Source organism: Meriones unguiculatus, chromosome 1 (genome assembly GCF_030254825.1).
Source record: "Meriones unguiculatus strain TT.TT164.6M chromosome 1, Bangor_MerUng_6.1, whole genome shotgun sequence".
Classification (NCBI taxonomy): domain Eukaryota; kingdom Metazoa; phylum Chordata; class Mammalia; order Rodentia; family Muridae; genus Meriones; species Meriones unguiculatus.
Genome location: NC_083349.1, coordinates 142,823,732 through 142,838,097, shown reverse-complemented (window position 1 = coordinate 142,838,097; position 14,366 = coordinate 142,823,732). Strand labels below are relative to the sequence as shown.

General features: G+C 56.5%; 2 protein-coding genes across 3 annotated transcripts in view; both read left to right on the top strand.

The window, feature by feature from the left end:
- Window positions 1-6,384, top strand: part of Ints3 (integrator complex subunit 3) — a 42,818-nt gene extending 36,434 nt beyond the window's left edge. For both annotated transcript variants that reach the window (XM_021646727.2, XM_060367812.1), the window contains 10 exons: window positions 889-1,042; window positions 2,055-2,123; window positions 2,821-2,896; window positions 3,450-3,563; window positions 3,836-3,884; window positions 4,624-4,791; window positions 4,954-5,054; window positions 5,238-5,310; window positions 5,464-5,620; window positions 5,711-6,384. In XM_021646727.2, coding sequence (XP_021502402.1) covers window positions 889-1,042; window positions 2,055-2,123; window positions 2,821-2,896; window positions 3,450-3,563; window positions 3,836-3,884; window positions 4,624-4,791; window positions 4,954-5,054; window positions 5,238-5,310; window positions 5,464-5,620; window positions 5,711-5,788 — 1,039 coding nt within the window. In that variant the 3' untranslated portion in view covers window positions 5,789-6,384. The remainder of the gene's footprint in view (window positions 1-888; window positions 1,043-2,054; window positions 2,124-2,820; window positions 2,897-3,449; window positions 3,564-3,835; window positions 3,885-4,623; window positions 4,792-4,953; window positions 5,055-5,237; window positions 5,311-5,463; window positions 5,621-5,710) is intronic.
- Window positions 6,385-6,527: 143 nt separating this feature from the next.
- Slc27a3 (solute carrier family 27 member 3) lies at window positions 6,528-12,216 on the top strand. Its single transcript, XM_021646807.2, has 10 exons — window positions 6,528-8,464; window positions 8,723-8,932; window positions 9,133-9,291; window positions 9,704-9,828; window positions 10,068-10,262; window positions 10,357-10,447; window positions 10,571-10,769; window positions 10,903-11,000; window positions 11,102-11,232; window positions 11,919-12,216. Exons 1-10 carry the CDS (start codon window positions 7,867-7,869, stop codon window positions 12,093-12,095), a joined length of 1,983 nt encoding a protein of 660 aa, XP_021502482.1. The 5' UTR covers window positions 6,528-7,866; the 3' UTR covers window positions 12,096-12,216.
- Window positions 12,217-14,366: the final 2,150 nt, after the last annotated feature.

The window sequence follows — 14,366 nt, the reverse complement described above, 5'->3', positions numbered from 1 at the left end:
GTTTTGTTGTGGCTTATTTTATTTATTTTTGTTTTTTTAAAGCAAGGTTTTCTCTGTGTAGAGAGAGAGAGAGACTCAGGGTTAGCCCTGGCTGTCCTAGAACTCATTCTGTAGACCATCGAGCTGCAAGATCCACCTGCTCTGCCTCTTGAGTGCTGGGATCAATTAAAAGTGTGGACCATCAAACCTACTTTATTTTGTTTTCTTAAGATGGTCTCACATAGCTGAGGTTGGTCTCGAACTTGCTTTGTAGCCAAGGATGACGTTGGCGTGTTACCCTCCTGCCTCTGCCTCCCAAGTACTGACTGGTACTTTAAAGAGTCTCATCCTCCAGAGTGCTGAGATTATAAACACGTTTTACCAGGCCCAGCCTCATGAGTTTTCTTGTCTGACAGACACATGGTTTTAGTTCTTACATTTAAGCCTCCGTTCCAATGAAGGCTTTGTATGTGGGGTCAGTTGCTACTTCTCCAGCTTGACAGGAGTCCTTCCCTCTACTGTCAGGAGTCAGACAGTCACTGATAGGGTTGGAACACTGGGAAGTTGTACATGGTGGTACACACTTCTAATACCAGCGTTCTTGGGGAGACAGATGCAAGCAGATCTCCATAAGTTCAAGGTCAGCCTGATCTACATAATGAAGCAAGTTCAAGGTTAGCCAATGAGAATTAGTCTCAAACAAACAAACAGGAAGGAAAAGAAAATAAAAGCCAGCACCGGGGGAGGAAAGTTGCTGGTGGCCCTGGAGTTGCTGAGTTCTTGGGAAAGATGGGGAAGGATGTGGGTCCTGAGCACTGAGCTTGCAGGGTAGATTGGACACCTCCCTGGGGGTGTTTGAGGCCGTGGGGCTGGGTTGCACTGCTGGCTTAGGCCTGACTGGTTTTGCAGCAAAGCTGCCGCGGGGAAGATGAACCTGTACGAGTCATTTGCCCAGGCTACCCAGCTGGGTGACCTGCACACCTGCCTAATGATGGACATGAAGGCTTGCCAAGAGGATGATGTGCGGCTGCTCTGCCACCTCACACCTTCCATCTACACAGAGGTCAGTGTCGCCACCAGGTCCATGTGAGGTGGGAGAGGACCCCACCTCAGGACACACGCTTTCATTTTTGAGACAGTCTCATTCTATAGCCCTGACTGGCCTAAGAATTCACTGTAAAGCCCAGGGTAACTATAGACTAATGGGTGATATCCCTGCCTCAGCTTTCAAGTTCTAGAGTAGAGGTGTGGGCCACCACACCTGGCTTTTACTGTATACTTTGGAGCTACTGTCCGTGGACCCACTGACTCTAGTCGTCATGGCACGGCCGTCTTCTTCCATTTCTGTTATAAATTGTTGCTGTGTGTGGTTCAGCTGAAATGTGAGTCTTCACCTGTTTACTTGGATTCTCGGGTTTGGTGTGTTTGCTGTGCCAGGACAGGTCTTCTAAACCACATGGATCCCTGTTCACATCTCGAAAGCCACCTTTGATGTAGTGGAGGTTCACTTTCATTTCCCTGCTGATCTGAAGTCTTCTCTCAGCTGGGATGGAGGAGCGTGTTATCAGCTCTCCTTCCTCTTGGCAGAAGTTCCCAGGAAGGGGGAAATGAGGGCTCGGGGTGTGGGTATGGCAGGAGGAACTGTGAGCACAGCCAGGCCTGGGGGTGCCATAGGTGGTATCCCCTTCCTTGTTCTCTTTCTGCATGAGGACTGCCACATCCCTAGACACAGGTTCTCTCTAACCTTCCCTGTGGCTGCGAGTCTGCTCAGATTGGAGCACTCCATTGCCAGGCATGAAAAGGTTTGTTAAATTACACTCCCCACAGACCTGACCACAGCTCCAGTCCCTATCAACTCCAGCTTTGTCTCAGCAGCACACCCAATCCCTCCTTTTATACAGTCTGCTCATGCCGTACAAGCACGGATACTGAAACCTGGCCTACAAGGCCTGGATCCCCAGATCTGTAGCCATTTGGTTCTGTGCAGGACCACCTAGTTTATGTAAGGGGTAGGGGGACAGGCTAGATGGAAGCCAAGGGTCCGGCCCACAGTCTTGCTCTTTCTTTCTCTCTAGTTTCCAGATGAAACTCTGAGGAGTGGGGAGCTGCTGAACATGATTGTGGCTGTCATCGACTCCGCACAGGTGAACACTGAGCTCTGACACCTCCAGAGGCCTGCAGGGCAGGACTGGGGAAATCAGGGTCTCTGTTCTCTCTCCAGGCCTAGACACAAGAGCCCACATTCCTCAGGCACTCTGCCTCCTACTACATGTGGGTGCCCTTTAGGCTATTAGGGCTAGAAAGGGAAAGCAAAACTCAAGACAGAGGCTGGGGTCAGGCGCATTCTCCCTGATATCTCTCCATGTTCTCTGGAAGTTTCTGTTTGCACGGGGAAAGCTGAGGCAGGTGTGTATGTGCGTGCGTGCATGCTCATGCATGTGTGTTTTCAGCTTATAACAAAAGTGTTTGGGCCAGTTTTACTTGGCCTTCCCCTTGAGATTGCAGGACCCTAAGATGGTATCTGAATGGGTGGGTCGTGTGCACTCAGGCCCCACTCCCAGAGGGACTTCTTAGCATTGAGAATCCTTCCCTTGCCTTTTCCTGGCCATCCTGGGAGCACAGCCTCCCAGGGTCTCCTCTCAGGCCTGTCTCAGACTTGATGGGGTGGTTCCCTTTCTCCCTTTGACATCAGGGTGGGGTTTTCATTAGCAGCCCTGCTTCCCTGCAAGCCTGTTGCTGTTGCCCCTGACCCTTCACTCTTAAGAGTCTTGAGTCATGCCCTACCCTCCTGGCCCTCTGCCTCTCTCAGAGCTAATGGCGCTGATGTTTCCTTCTCTATAGCTCCAGGAGCTGGTCTGCCATGTGATGATGGGGAACCTGGTCATGTTTCGGAAGGACTCAGTCCTCAACATACTCAGTAAGTAACTAGGTCTTCCCAGTAACTCAGAGAGGAAGGGGAACCAACTGTGCATCCAACAGTGACTGGAGGACTGGAGAGGTGGCTCAGAGGTTAAGAGCACTATCTGTTCTTCCAGAGATCCTAAGTTCAATTCCCAGTAAGCACATGGTGGCTCACAACCATCTATAATGAGATCTGGTGCCCTCTCCTAGCCTGCAGGTGTACATACAGATAGAGTACTCATGTACATAAAATAAATACATAAAATCTTAAAAAAAAAAAAAAAAAAAAAGCGGTGACCAGAAAGTGTGGAAGGAAGGATTGGAAATTGGGATTGCTACCTCGTCTCTGTCTTGCTTCTTACCTTCATCTCTCCATCCCTTGGCTTGCCGGGAAGCTGGTAGTCCTCCAAAGATGTTAGCAATCTGTGCTGTCTGGGGAGAGAAAGGATCTAGATTAAGTTCCACTTGCTTAGGGTGCTACTAGTCAGTGGATTAGCTGTGTGTGTTAGACGGCAGATCAGGCAGGCAGGCAGGCAAGCAGGCAGAGAGGTTTCTTCTATCTCTTCCAGTTCAGAGCCTGGACTGGGAAACCTTTGAGCAGTACTGTGCCTGGCAGCTCTTCCTGGCCCATAACATCCCCTTGGAGACCATTATTCCTATTCTGCAGCACCTCAAATACAAGGGTGAGTAGGGCTGTGGGCTGTGGGTTGTGGGCTGGGAGAAGGTGAGGCCTCCAGGCTTCTGAGATGACCCAGAGTTCTAGTCCTCACCACCAAGATGGACTTGAGCTCTGGAGACAGCCCCGCAAGCCACTGTGTAAACAGGGCACCAGGCCTCATCAGCTGCAGACTCAGTGAAGCAGTAGATTCAAAACTGTTCTGTCGGCTGGGGTTGGAAGAGGTACCCACATTTCCTCCTAAAATGATCATTTGCCTGAACAACTCCTCCCCCACAGAGCACCCAGAGGCCCTGTCCTGTCTCCTGCTTCAGCTCCGAAGAGAGAAGTGAGTTCCATGACACGGAGAGGCACAGGGCCTTGCTCCTTTGGCCATGCTTTCCTCCCTTGGCAGTCTGCCTCTCCCTGCCCTCAGGGGTGGGAGGTGGGGACAGGGCAGCTCTGCTTCCCTTACTCTCCACACTCCTCAGCCAGCCACAGGCTGAAAGGGCAAGGGGCCACACCCTCCTTCATCACCCTGACAGAAGAGGTAGCTGGGCCCATTGTACTGCCTGCCTAAGGTGCGTGGGAGAGAGGGCGGAAGGCCTCCTCCATGTTGCATGCGGCATTGGCAGACTCCCTGGACAAATGAGGCAACGGCCAAATGTCTTTTCCTACTTCTTTTCTTTTTTCTGTTTTAGTTTTAATTTGTTTTTGAGACAGGGTCTCAAATAGCCCATGTATTATAGCCAGCGATCACTCAGCTATTGATTCTTCTGCCTCTGCCTCCCAAGTGCTGGGATTGCAGTCTTTTGCCTTCTGTGTTCTGTCTTTCCTGAGAACCTAGAGACGGCTCTATATCCTAGGGAAAGTGGAAAGTTGGGGAGGCTTATGGGGACTGTAGCACACCTCATACCACCACAGAAGTGGGAGAATCTCACTTCTCATCTGGCTTTTTCAGAGAATAAAACGAGTCATTTCTTGGCCCAGAGAGAAGGGGGAGAGGGATGTGAGAATAGGGAGCCCCAGGGGCAAGGAGGCTGGGGTTTGGGAAGTCAGTAAGCGGCACCCAGCATGCTCACCCGTAGGCCCAGTGAGGAGATGGTGAAGATGGTGCTGAGCAGGCCCTGCCATCCTGACGATCAGTTCACCACCAGCATCCTGAGGCACTGGTGCATGAAGCACGACGAGCTGCTGGCGGAGCACATCAAGGCCCTGCTCATCAAGAACAACAGCCTTCCCCGCAAGAGGCAGAGGTGAGCTCTGTACTGCCCTAGGGCGGTCTGCTACCCAGGGGTGCCGGGTTTGCGGGTGAACACCCCTGGATTGTCCCCAGCCCTGGGTCCTTTAGGACGGTCTCTGACTTGAGGAGGGACCCTGGTTGGGTGGCCACTATTTGACTCTGCCTCCCCATGCAGCCTGAGGAGCTCCAGCAGCAAGCTGGCCCAGCTGACCCTGGAGCAGATCCTGGAGCACTTGGACAACCTGAGGCTCAACCTAGCCAACACCAAGCAAAACTGTATGCTGCCTGTCTTCCTGCTCCCTTCCTTGGGCCATTTGGGGGCGGTGCTGCCCTGGATTCAAATCCCCTACAGCCAGTTAGGGGCAGGGATGAGCTACCAGGACCACTGCTCAAACCCATAGAATAAACGGCTTTCAGTGCTGGCTAGAAAGCTTCCTGACACTGTGCTTCCCTCTGTAGTTTTTAGCCAGACGCCAATCCTCCAGGCGCTGCAGCATGTCCAGGCAAGCTGCGACGAAGCTCACAAGATGAAGTGAGGTTCCTTCTACGTTGGGCTTTGGGAAATAGTGGGAAGAAGTCTGCCGGGAACATAATGGCCAGCGAGACCCTGGAGTTGAAAAACAGAGACCAGGGTGGGAGGGGCCTGGGCAGGAGGCCATCTCAGGGAGCCTGTTCTTCATCCTAGGTTCAGCGACCTCTTCTCCCTGGCGGAGGAGTATGAGGACTCTTCCACTAAGCCACCCAAGAGCCGGCGGAAGGCAGCTTTGTCCAGCCCTCGGAGTAGGAAGAATGCTACCCAGCCCCCCAATGCTGAGGAAGAGTCTGGCTCCAGCAGTGCCTCGGTGAGCCCCAGAGCCAGTACAGAAGAGGGAGGGAGTGGTGGGCACGGGTGCCAGCTAGTGACGGCCCTTTGCCCCCCTCATTTCTTCCAGGAGGAAGAAGATACAAAGCCTAAGCCCACCAAACGAAAACGAAAAGGGTCCTCCGCTGTGGGTTCGGATAGTGACTGAGGCCTGGCTGCCCACCCTGCCCCAGCCTGAGAAACTTCCATGCGGCCCGCCCCTCTTCTCCCCTCTCCACTGCTGCTCCCACTGCTAGGTTCTCACGCAGCCAGAGGCTGTGCAAAGGCGATCATGGTGGAAGTCCTTAGCCCTGGCTCTTCCCCAAGTCTCCAAAGAGCCATTGGACAGAGCTGGGAGCGATCAGGAGGCTGCTGGGCAGAGAAGCTGGGGTGACAGATGCTGCGGCAGGTGTCCCTTCCTGCTGCCCTTCAGGCTGCATTTTCTGAACAGACGTTTGTAGTCTCCGGACGGTGGTCAATGCACCAGTGTGAAATGGGCATCTGACCTGGTGTGGGCAGTGCCCATCTGGGCAGATGCCATGGCCTTCAGAAAAGAACCTGATGACAGCGTGAGAGCCCATTGCTGCACCTGGGATGCTTGGGTTGGCACCTCAAGCTGAGCCAGAGCCCAGGGAGCCCCAGAGGCAAGCTCCTCAGAACTGTCAAATGGCCTGACCTCTGTGGTTCTGTTTTTGCTTTTTCTTTTGGCAAAGATAATCGAGTTTTAAATTGTTTTTAAGTGATAATGAAACAAGCCAGAACATCTTTTGTGCCTGAATTGACCTCTGTTCATCCTGTGTGTATAGGTGCCACTACTGGTACTTCCCTCCCCCAACACAGTGTGCAGGAGGGACTTGGCTTTGCTCCCCCATACCCTGCTCACTAGAAGTGTGAGTCAGGCATCTCCTTTCCATTTAGGGGGCTGGCCTTGGCCAATGCTTCTCAGGAACCTCTAGGGGCTGGTGGGGGGATGAGTGGCAAGCAGGGGCTTAGCAGATAAAGCACTTGCCACATAAGCAGCCCTTCCTCCCCCCCACCCCCTTATAAATCCTAGGTGGGTGTGCTGCTGGTCAGTGAGGTCCGGGATCCCAGAGCTTGAAGGCAGAGACAGGATCCCTGGAGGCTGGCTCTACACTAATTGATGAGCTTAGGGTTCAGCTGAGAGTCCTTTATGGAGGGAGATGGAGAGTGATGTAGGAAATTCCTGACTTCCACCTTCACGCCCATGAATGTACATACATGTGCACTCAAATGCAAATGGGCACAGTCCATACACAAAAGCTGGTATTTGTCCTCCACTTTGTCAAGTGCACACTGTCCAAGGGTTTGGCAGGGAAGCGTGCCCTACGCTGAGTATTCAAGACGAAAGGATGGAAGTTCAAAGACAGGAGCCCCTCTGCAGCCCTTGCTGAGCAGAGGTGAAGGTGAGGTTTAGTGTGGGCAGGCCCACGGACTCAGCTGGACGTTGCCTCTTCACAGAACCCATGCTCCTTTAAAGCCACTGCTTTTGAAACTAAACCACCAGAGGTCTTTTTTTTTTTAAACCTCTTCCCATCCCTTTTCTACCGTCCCGATTAAAACCAGGATGGGAAGCATTTGCTGACTGGTCCCAATTATTGTATCCTTGCCTAAAACGAAGGGCCTCCCTCCAGAACTCTGGGAGTCTGGCCTCCACCTTTCCCCTGCTTAGCTCTGAGGCCCCCACCCATTCCCCGGGGGTAGCTGCTGCTGCTGGTAGCTGGAGGCAGCGCATGGATCTGGCTGTCCTGCCCAGACTTGCAGAACCAATCGGGCCAGGGGCCAGATTCTTCTGTCTCCTTGGGAAGAGCGCAATGGTGCCATCCCATCGCGGGTGACAAAGAACCACCAAAGGAAAGAATGACAGACGCGCCCTTCCTCCTGGAGCTGGGCTCCATAAAGCAGCCGATGGCTTAGATGGTCCTGAAAACTCACAGGGGTTGAGGGGAGGCACCTCTTGAGACCAGAGTGGCCGCCAGCACTCGAATTCCACAGCGAGCGCGCCTAGGGCGGAGCCTGTGCTCTGGGAAGGACCAGGCCGACCCCCACTCCCACTCCTGGCTCCCGCGCCATACCACCGAACAGGGTGGGGAGGGCGGGGGCTGGCGCACGCGCGCCACGTTCCGGGAAGAAGGGTTTAGGAGCCGGCCCAAGGCGGGCTCAGTGTTTCAGGAGGGACCACCTGGAGTGCCTGCGAGCTGCCGACAGCGACCGGAGGGAGAGGGCACCATGGCGGCCCTCCTGCTGCTGCTGCTGCCCCTACTCTTGCTGCTGCCTCTGCTGCGGAAGCCGAGCCTCTGGCCTCAGCTCCGCTGGCTGCCAGCGGATCTGGCCTTCACAGTTCGCGCGCTCCGCTGCAAAAGGGCCCTCCGCGGCCGCGCACTCGCCGCAGAGGCCGCTGACCCGGAGAGCCCCGACGGCGGGTGCAGCCTCGCCTGGCGCCTTACACACCTGGCCCGGGAGAGGCCGGCACACACCTTCCTCGTCTACCGCGCTCAGCGCTTCAGCTACGAGCAGGCGGAGCGCGAGAGCAACAGGGTTGCTCGCGCCTTCCTGCGCGCGCGGGGCTGGGCCGGGGGCCGGCGAGGCTCAGGCAGGGGCAGCGCCGAGGAAGGGGCGCCTGCGGCCGGCGGGGCGGCCTCGCCCCCTCTGGCACCGCGGGCGACGGTGGCGCTGCTCCTCCCGGCGGGCCCTGAATTCCTATGGCTTTGGTTCGGACTGGCCAAAGCCGGTCTGCTCCCGGCCTTCGTGCCCACCGCCCTGCGCCGAGGGCCCCTGCTGCACTGCCTCCGCAGCTGCGGCGCCAGCGCGCTGGTGCTGGCCACAGGTAAGGCAGGGGAAGCCAGGGAGGGCGTGGCGGGTCCCCAGACCGAGGTGCGCAAGAGAGCGGGCCCTGGGTTTGGGGAGGTGTGTGCCGAATCAAAGGGTTCCCAAGCCGTCCGTATGGGTCCCAGGAGAGACATGGGATCCCCGCCGTGTCGCCCTCACCCTAGAGCATTGCGCAGGGACAGAGAGCAGACCAGCCGGTGATGAAGGCTTTAAAGTAGCTGGAGAGCCTCGACGCTGACCTGGCCCGCCCTTGTAGAGTTCCTGGAGTCCCTGGAGCCCGACCTGCCAGCCTTGAGAGCCATGGGGCTCCACCTGTGGGCCGTGGGCCCTGAAACTCATCTTGCTGGAATCCGCAATTTGCAGTCTGAGGCAGCAGCCCAAGTGGACGAGCCGGTGCCGGGGTACCTCTCTGCTCCCGAGAGCATAATGGACACCTGCTTGTACATCTTCACCTCTGGGACTACTGGTGAGGACTGGACGCAGTGCTTCCCTCTCAGAGCCTGAGGCAGAGGAGGCAAGGCCTGGGGAGAGGACTGGAGCCTCTTACCCTCAGGTCACCTCCCACGCCACCCCAGATACAGCCTCTCACCTTCCCCTGCCCACACTATCCGCTTTTCCAGGGCCCCGCGCTCACACCCTTCCCCTGACTGCTCTTGCCCCCTTCAGGCCTGCCCAAGGCTGCTCGCGTCAGTCATCTGAAGGTCCTGCAGTGCCAGGGGTTCTACCAGCTGTGCGGAGTCCACCAGGACGACGTCATCTACCTTGCACTGCCACTGTACCACATGTCTGGCTCCCTGCTGGGCATTGTGGGCTGCTTGGGCATTGGTCAGTCTCCCTCCCAGCGGTTCTTAGCCTTCCTGAAGCTGGGCTCCTTGGGTTGCCATAAAATTATTTTGTTGCTGTTTCCTAACTGCAACCCGCAGGTGGAGAACCACTGCTCTACGGAGCACTGAAGAACGTTTAATGCCAGCCCTGCTTGGGGGTGTCCTGAGTTCTCGGTGGAGGGAGGCAGTCCCTGCTGGCTAGTGTGAAACATGGCACACTCAGAGCCATGGGCTGCACGGTTCCCACTCTCTAGACTTCAGGGAGAACGAAAGAGAGGGCTTGTGTCAACCCGAGGAGGGATGTTAGTTAGCTTCCACACACGTAGCTAGGGAGGAGCTCTGCCAGCGCAGCCTGCTAAGGCGGGACTCCAGCAGGTCCTCTCTCGGCCCTACCTTCTCTCCGTTTCCGGCAGGGGCCACGGTGGTGCTGAAGCCCAAGTTCTCAGCCAGCCAGTTCTGGGAGGACTGCCAGAAGCACAGGGTGACCGTGTTCCAGTACATCGGGGAGCTGTGCCGGTACCTCGTCAACCAGCCGCCGGTGAGCAGGCCTACAGAGCAGGCCAGACAGCAGCAGGCACGAGCCCGGCATCCGCGGGGTGGAGAGAGGGAGCCAGGAGAAGAAACAGCATCGTGCCAGGAGCCCACAGTGGGCAGGCCCTGGCACCTCGGGAATCAGGCCAACACGCTGGGGGAGGTTCTGGAGACCGAGGAACGGGGCTTCGCTCCGGGGGTCTGCAAGCTTGGTGCAGAAGCCCCTGCCTCTCCCTCACTCACCAGAGCAAGGCAGAACACGGCCATCAGGTCCGGCTGGCCGTGGGCAGCGGGCTGCGCCCCGACACCTGGGAGCGCTTCGTGCGGCGCTTCGGGCCTCTGCAGATCCTGGAGACGTACGGAATGACGGAGGGCAACGTGGCCACTTTCAACTACACGGGTCAGCAGGGTGCGGTGGGGCGTGCTTCCTGGCTTTACAAGGTGAGAGGCAGGGGGACCCTTCAGAGCGGAAAGGGAGTGGTGGGAGACGGGCTCGTGAGGCCCGCGTGACTCCGTGCGGCTCTCCCCTTCCCAGCACATCTTCCCCTTCTCCTTGATTCGGTATGATGTCATGACGGGGGAGCCTGTTCGGAATGCCCGGGGGCATTGTGTGGCCACATCTCCAGGTGAGTAGTTGGATGGGGGGGTGACGCTGGCAGATAAGGCGGGACTTGGCACCCGGGGTGGGGTGGGGTCTGGAGGTTTCGGGTGAGAGTGGGAACCCTTCTTGACTGTGGTGATTCTTCCAGGTGAGCCCGGGCTCCTGGTGGCGCCCGTGAGCCAGCAGTCCCCTTTCCTGGGCTATGCTGGGGCTCCAGAGTTGTCCCAGAGGAAGCTGCTGAAGGACGTCTTCCGGCCCGGGGACCTTTTCTTCAATACTGGGGACCTCTTGGTCTGTGACACGCAAGGCTTTCTTCACTTCCATGATCGCACCGGAGACACCTTCAGGTCTGTCTGTGTAATCTTCCTGTCCACGCCCCATCTCCTTCGAAGACTCCATCAGCAACACTCTCCCCCGGCCTCCCTCTCCTCAGCAAAGCTCCCCACCGCCTGCCTCCAGTTCGCCCTGCTCTGCCAACAGGTGGAAGGGGGAGAACGTGGCCACGACTGAGGTGGCCGAGGTCCTAGAGGCCCTGGACTTCCTTCAGGAGGTGAACGTCTATGGAATCACGGTGCCAGGTGCCCAGGCGTGGAGGGCGGGAGCCCCCAGCCCACTACTCCATGTGGCCGTGCTTGGGCACGAGGAGCAGAAGGGCTTATGTGCCTCCCACACCCACCAGGGCACGAAGGCAGGGCTGGCATGGCGGCCTTGGCTCTGCGGCCTCCTCAGGCTCTGGATCTAGCGCAGCTCTATGCCCACGTCTCTGAGAACTTGCCACCTTACGCCCGACCCCGGTTCCTCAGGCTCCAGGTAACCCACTACTTCTGGCCCAGCCCCTCAGTCGTGGTCCTTAAACCCCACAAAAACCCTACGCAGGACACTCCGTGAAGATACAGGGCTTCCCCGCTACACAGATGCTCCGCATCCCCCTTTTTATCTGTGTGTGCGCGAGCATGTGTGTGCCTGCCTGCCTGCCCGTGGGGGGGGGGGGTCGTGTGTGTGCCTGCCTGCCTGCCTGCCCGTGGGGGCGTGGGGGGGGGTCGTGTGTGTGCCTGCCTGCCATGGGTGTGCCCATGTGTGTGGGCATGGGTGTGCCTGCCTTCCCGTGTGTGTGGGTGTCATCCTCAGGGACTAGCTCCCTCCTTTAGCCAGGGTCTCCTGGGGGCTTGTGGGCTCACCAGTTAGGCCAGGTTGGCTGGCGGGCGGATCCTGGGGAGGTTGGTGTCTCCGCCTTCACCTAGCATTTTCCCAGGGTCAGGTGACTGACTCCAGGTCTTCATGCTTGCCTGGCAAGTTCTTTACCGAAGGACAGCGGCTGCCGCCCTGCCCTCTTCAGGCCTGGCTCTCTCTTCTGTGTGGCTACCTCACCTTGACTGTGCACAGTGTCTCCTGCCCCCATATCTAGCCCTGACAGAGCTCGGGCAGCTCCCCTGAACGAAGAGAGTGAACTCTGCTTCCTCCAGCTCTCTTTGGAAACACCCTTCTTCTCTCCCCAGGAGTCTCTGGCCACCACGGAGACCTTCAAACAGCAGAAGGCTAGGATGGCAAATGAGGGCTTTGACCCCAGCCAACTGTCTGACCCCCTCTATGTTCTGGACCAGGATTCGGGTGCCTACCTGCCCCTCACACCTGCCCGGTACAATGCCCTCCTGGCTGGTGACCTTCGAATCTGAGACCTTCCTCTTGAGGGAGGGGCTCGGGGGTACCGGCCACCATGAGGGTACTAGGGATTTTCGGGTACCTTTTGTATACGGAGTCATTACTGTTATTTTGTAATAAAAAGTTGGAGCCTAACTGGCCCGTCTCCGTTTTGTGGGGCTGCTTGTCCGTGGAGCCGAGGCTCCACATTCCTGTCCTGACCTTTTGTGACCTTGAGCTGTGGCCACTCCTTTATGATAACCAGCCTGAGCCTGGCTGGCCGGAGAGGTCGAAGTGGTGTCTGTTTCTTGAGTGTTTACCCTGCTCTGTCTCCGAAGCTGGAGGATCGCAAACGATTGACTCAGACAGCAGCAGACAGGCAGCAGAAAGGCCACCCCCTATGGCCTGCCCACCCTTCAGGCGGGTATGTGTACAGCTGGCTGGTCCTGGGAAGTCTCAAACCTGTGAAACAAATGCAGGGAGGGGTAGGAAGGAGGGTCGGTGATCTAAAGAAGCCCGTCAGAGGGGCAGGAGCCCGCAGCCTCAACACTGCTGCCAATCATACCCTTCAAGGGTGGAGCGGCTGACTTCCGAGGGCCCTGAGGGGGCCCTCTGAGAACCTGCAGGGTGCCTCGGGGGGATGGTGGGAAGAGAGGGAGAGGCCTCTCCTTGTTCCTGAAGGAGGAATCTAAAAGTTCACTGTCCAGAAAGCTTAAACAATGACTTCCTGTCTTCCAGGAGCTAAAGTGACTGTTTTAAGCCATGGTCGCTTACAACATTCTGCTTTTCTTTTTGCTTGTTCCTTCTAACTCCACTCCGCAGCAGTCAGAGTCAACTGTCCGCCACTGCAGAGGACTCTGCTGTGTGCACCTGCCGCTGCTGCTGACCAGTTAGGTCTCAGCACCTTCACCAGGCGGCTCACAGCTGCTTGGGACTGGCCTGGAACTCTAGTTCCAGGAAAGCTAACATGCTCTTTGGGCCTTTGTGGGCACCAGGCCTGGATGTATGTTGTATACATGAAGTCACTTACACATAAAATTTTAAAATAAATAAGAAGGAAGCTGGATGCAGTGCCACAAGCCTGTGATCCCAGCACTTGGGGAGGCAAAGGCAAGTGGATCTCTGTGAGTTTGAGGCCAGCCCGGTCTACAAATCGAGTCTGGGGCAACCAGGGCTACACAGAGAAACCCTGAAAGAGAAAGGGGGAGAAAAACAACAAATAGAGTGTTATCTAGTTATTTTTGTAAAGGAAAGAAACACGACTTCCACCCAGTGCTTGGACCCCCACTGCCAGCCCTCCTGATCTACATCCCAGCCCATGCCCACAGCAAGCCTCCCTGAGAGCAGAGCCCGCTGTACCCGGGATGGGGGCAGCAGCCACACGCTGACTGGTTCATTAGTGGCTCACAGCTCACTTCTCCAATCTGCCCCAGAAAGAGCACAACAGTGAGGTGAGCCGGGGGTGGGGCGGTTAGGCAAATGTGCAGCCGGGAAACAGCAGCTCCTCTGTGTCAGCTCCCAGCTGCCCAGGTCCTCCAGGTCCGAGAGCTAAGTGGGCACCTCCTCCCTTGTGGAGTCACACATTGACTCAAGCGGATACTGTCTGCTAGGACAACTTCAAGCCACGGGAGAGAGAGAGAGAGAGAGAGAGAGAGAGACGGAAGTTAGTCAAAGGTGGGATCTGGCTAAGTGTGGTGGCGCACACCTGTAATCCCAGCACTCGGGGAGGCAGAGGCAGGTGGAGCGATGTGAGTTCGAGGCCAGCCTGGTCTACAAAGAGAGTCCAAGACAGCCAAGGTTACACAGAGACACCCTGTCTTGAAAAACCCTAAATAAATAAGAGGTGGGCTCCACCCGTAAACATGCTTATGGCCCCTCCCACTTGGACACACTGGCACTACTCACTGATAGCTGAGTACAGTGGCTTAGACTTGTGTTTCCAACCCTTGGGAGCACAGGAGTTCGAAGCCAGCTGAAACCCATCTCAAAAATAACAGGGGACTGGGGATATCAGCATGGCGTCGGCCTAGCCTGCAAGAAGTGCAGGGTTTGCTGCTCAGCACTAAGTAAAACTACAAAGCCAGGTGCTGTAGCTCATGCCTGTAATCCCAACACCCAGGAGGCAGAGGCAAGAGCGGAAGTCCCTCGTCCTCCACTACAGAGTGAGTTCAAGTCCAGCTAAGGCTACATGAAACCCTTTCTCAAGAAAATAAATAATGTGTTTTTACATTATATATTGCAGCCAGGCATGATGGGTCCCAGCCCTCAGGCAGATCTCTGTGAGTTTGAGGCCAGCCTGGTCTACA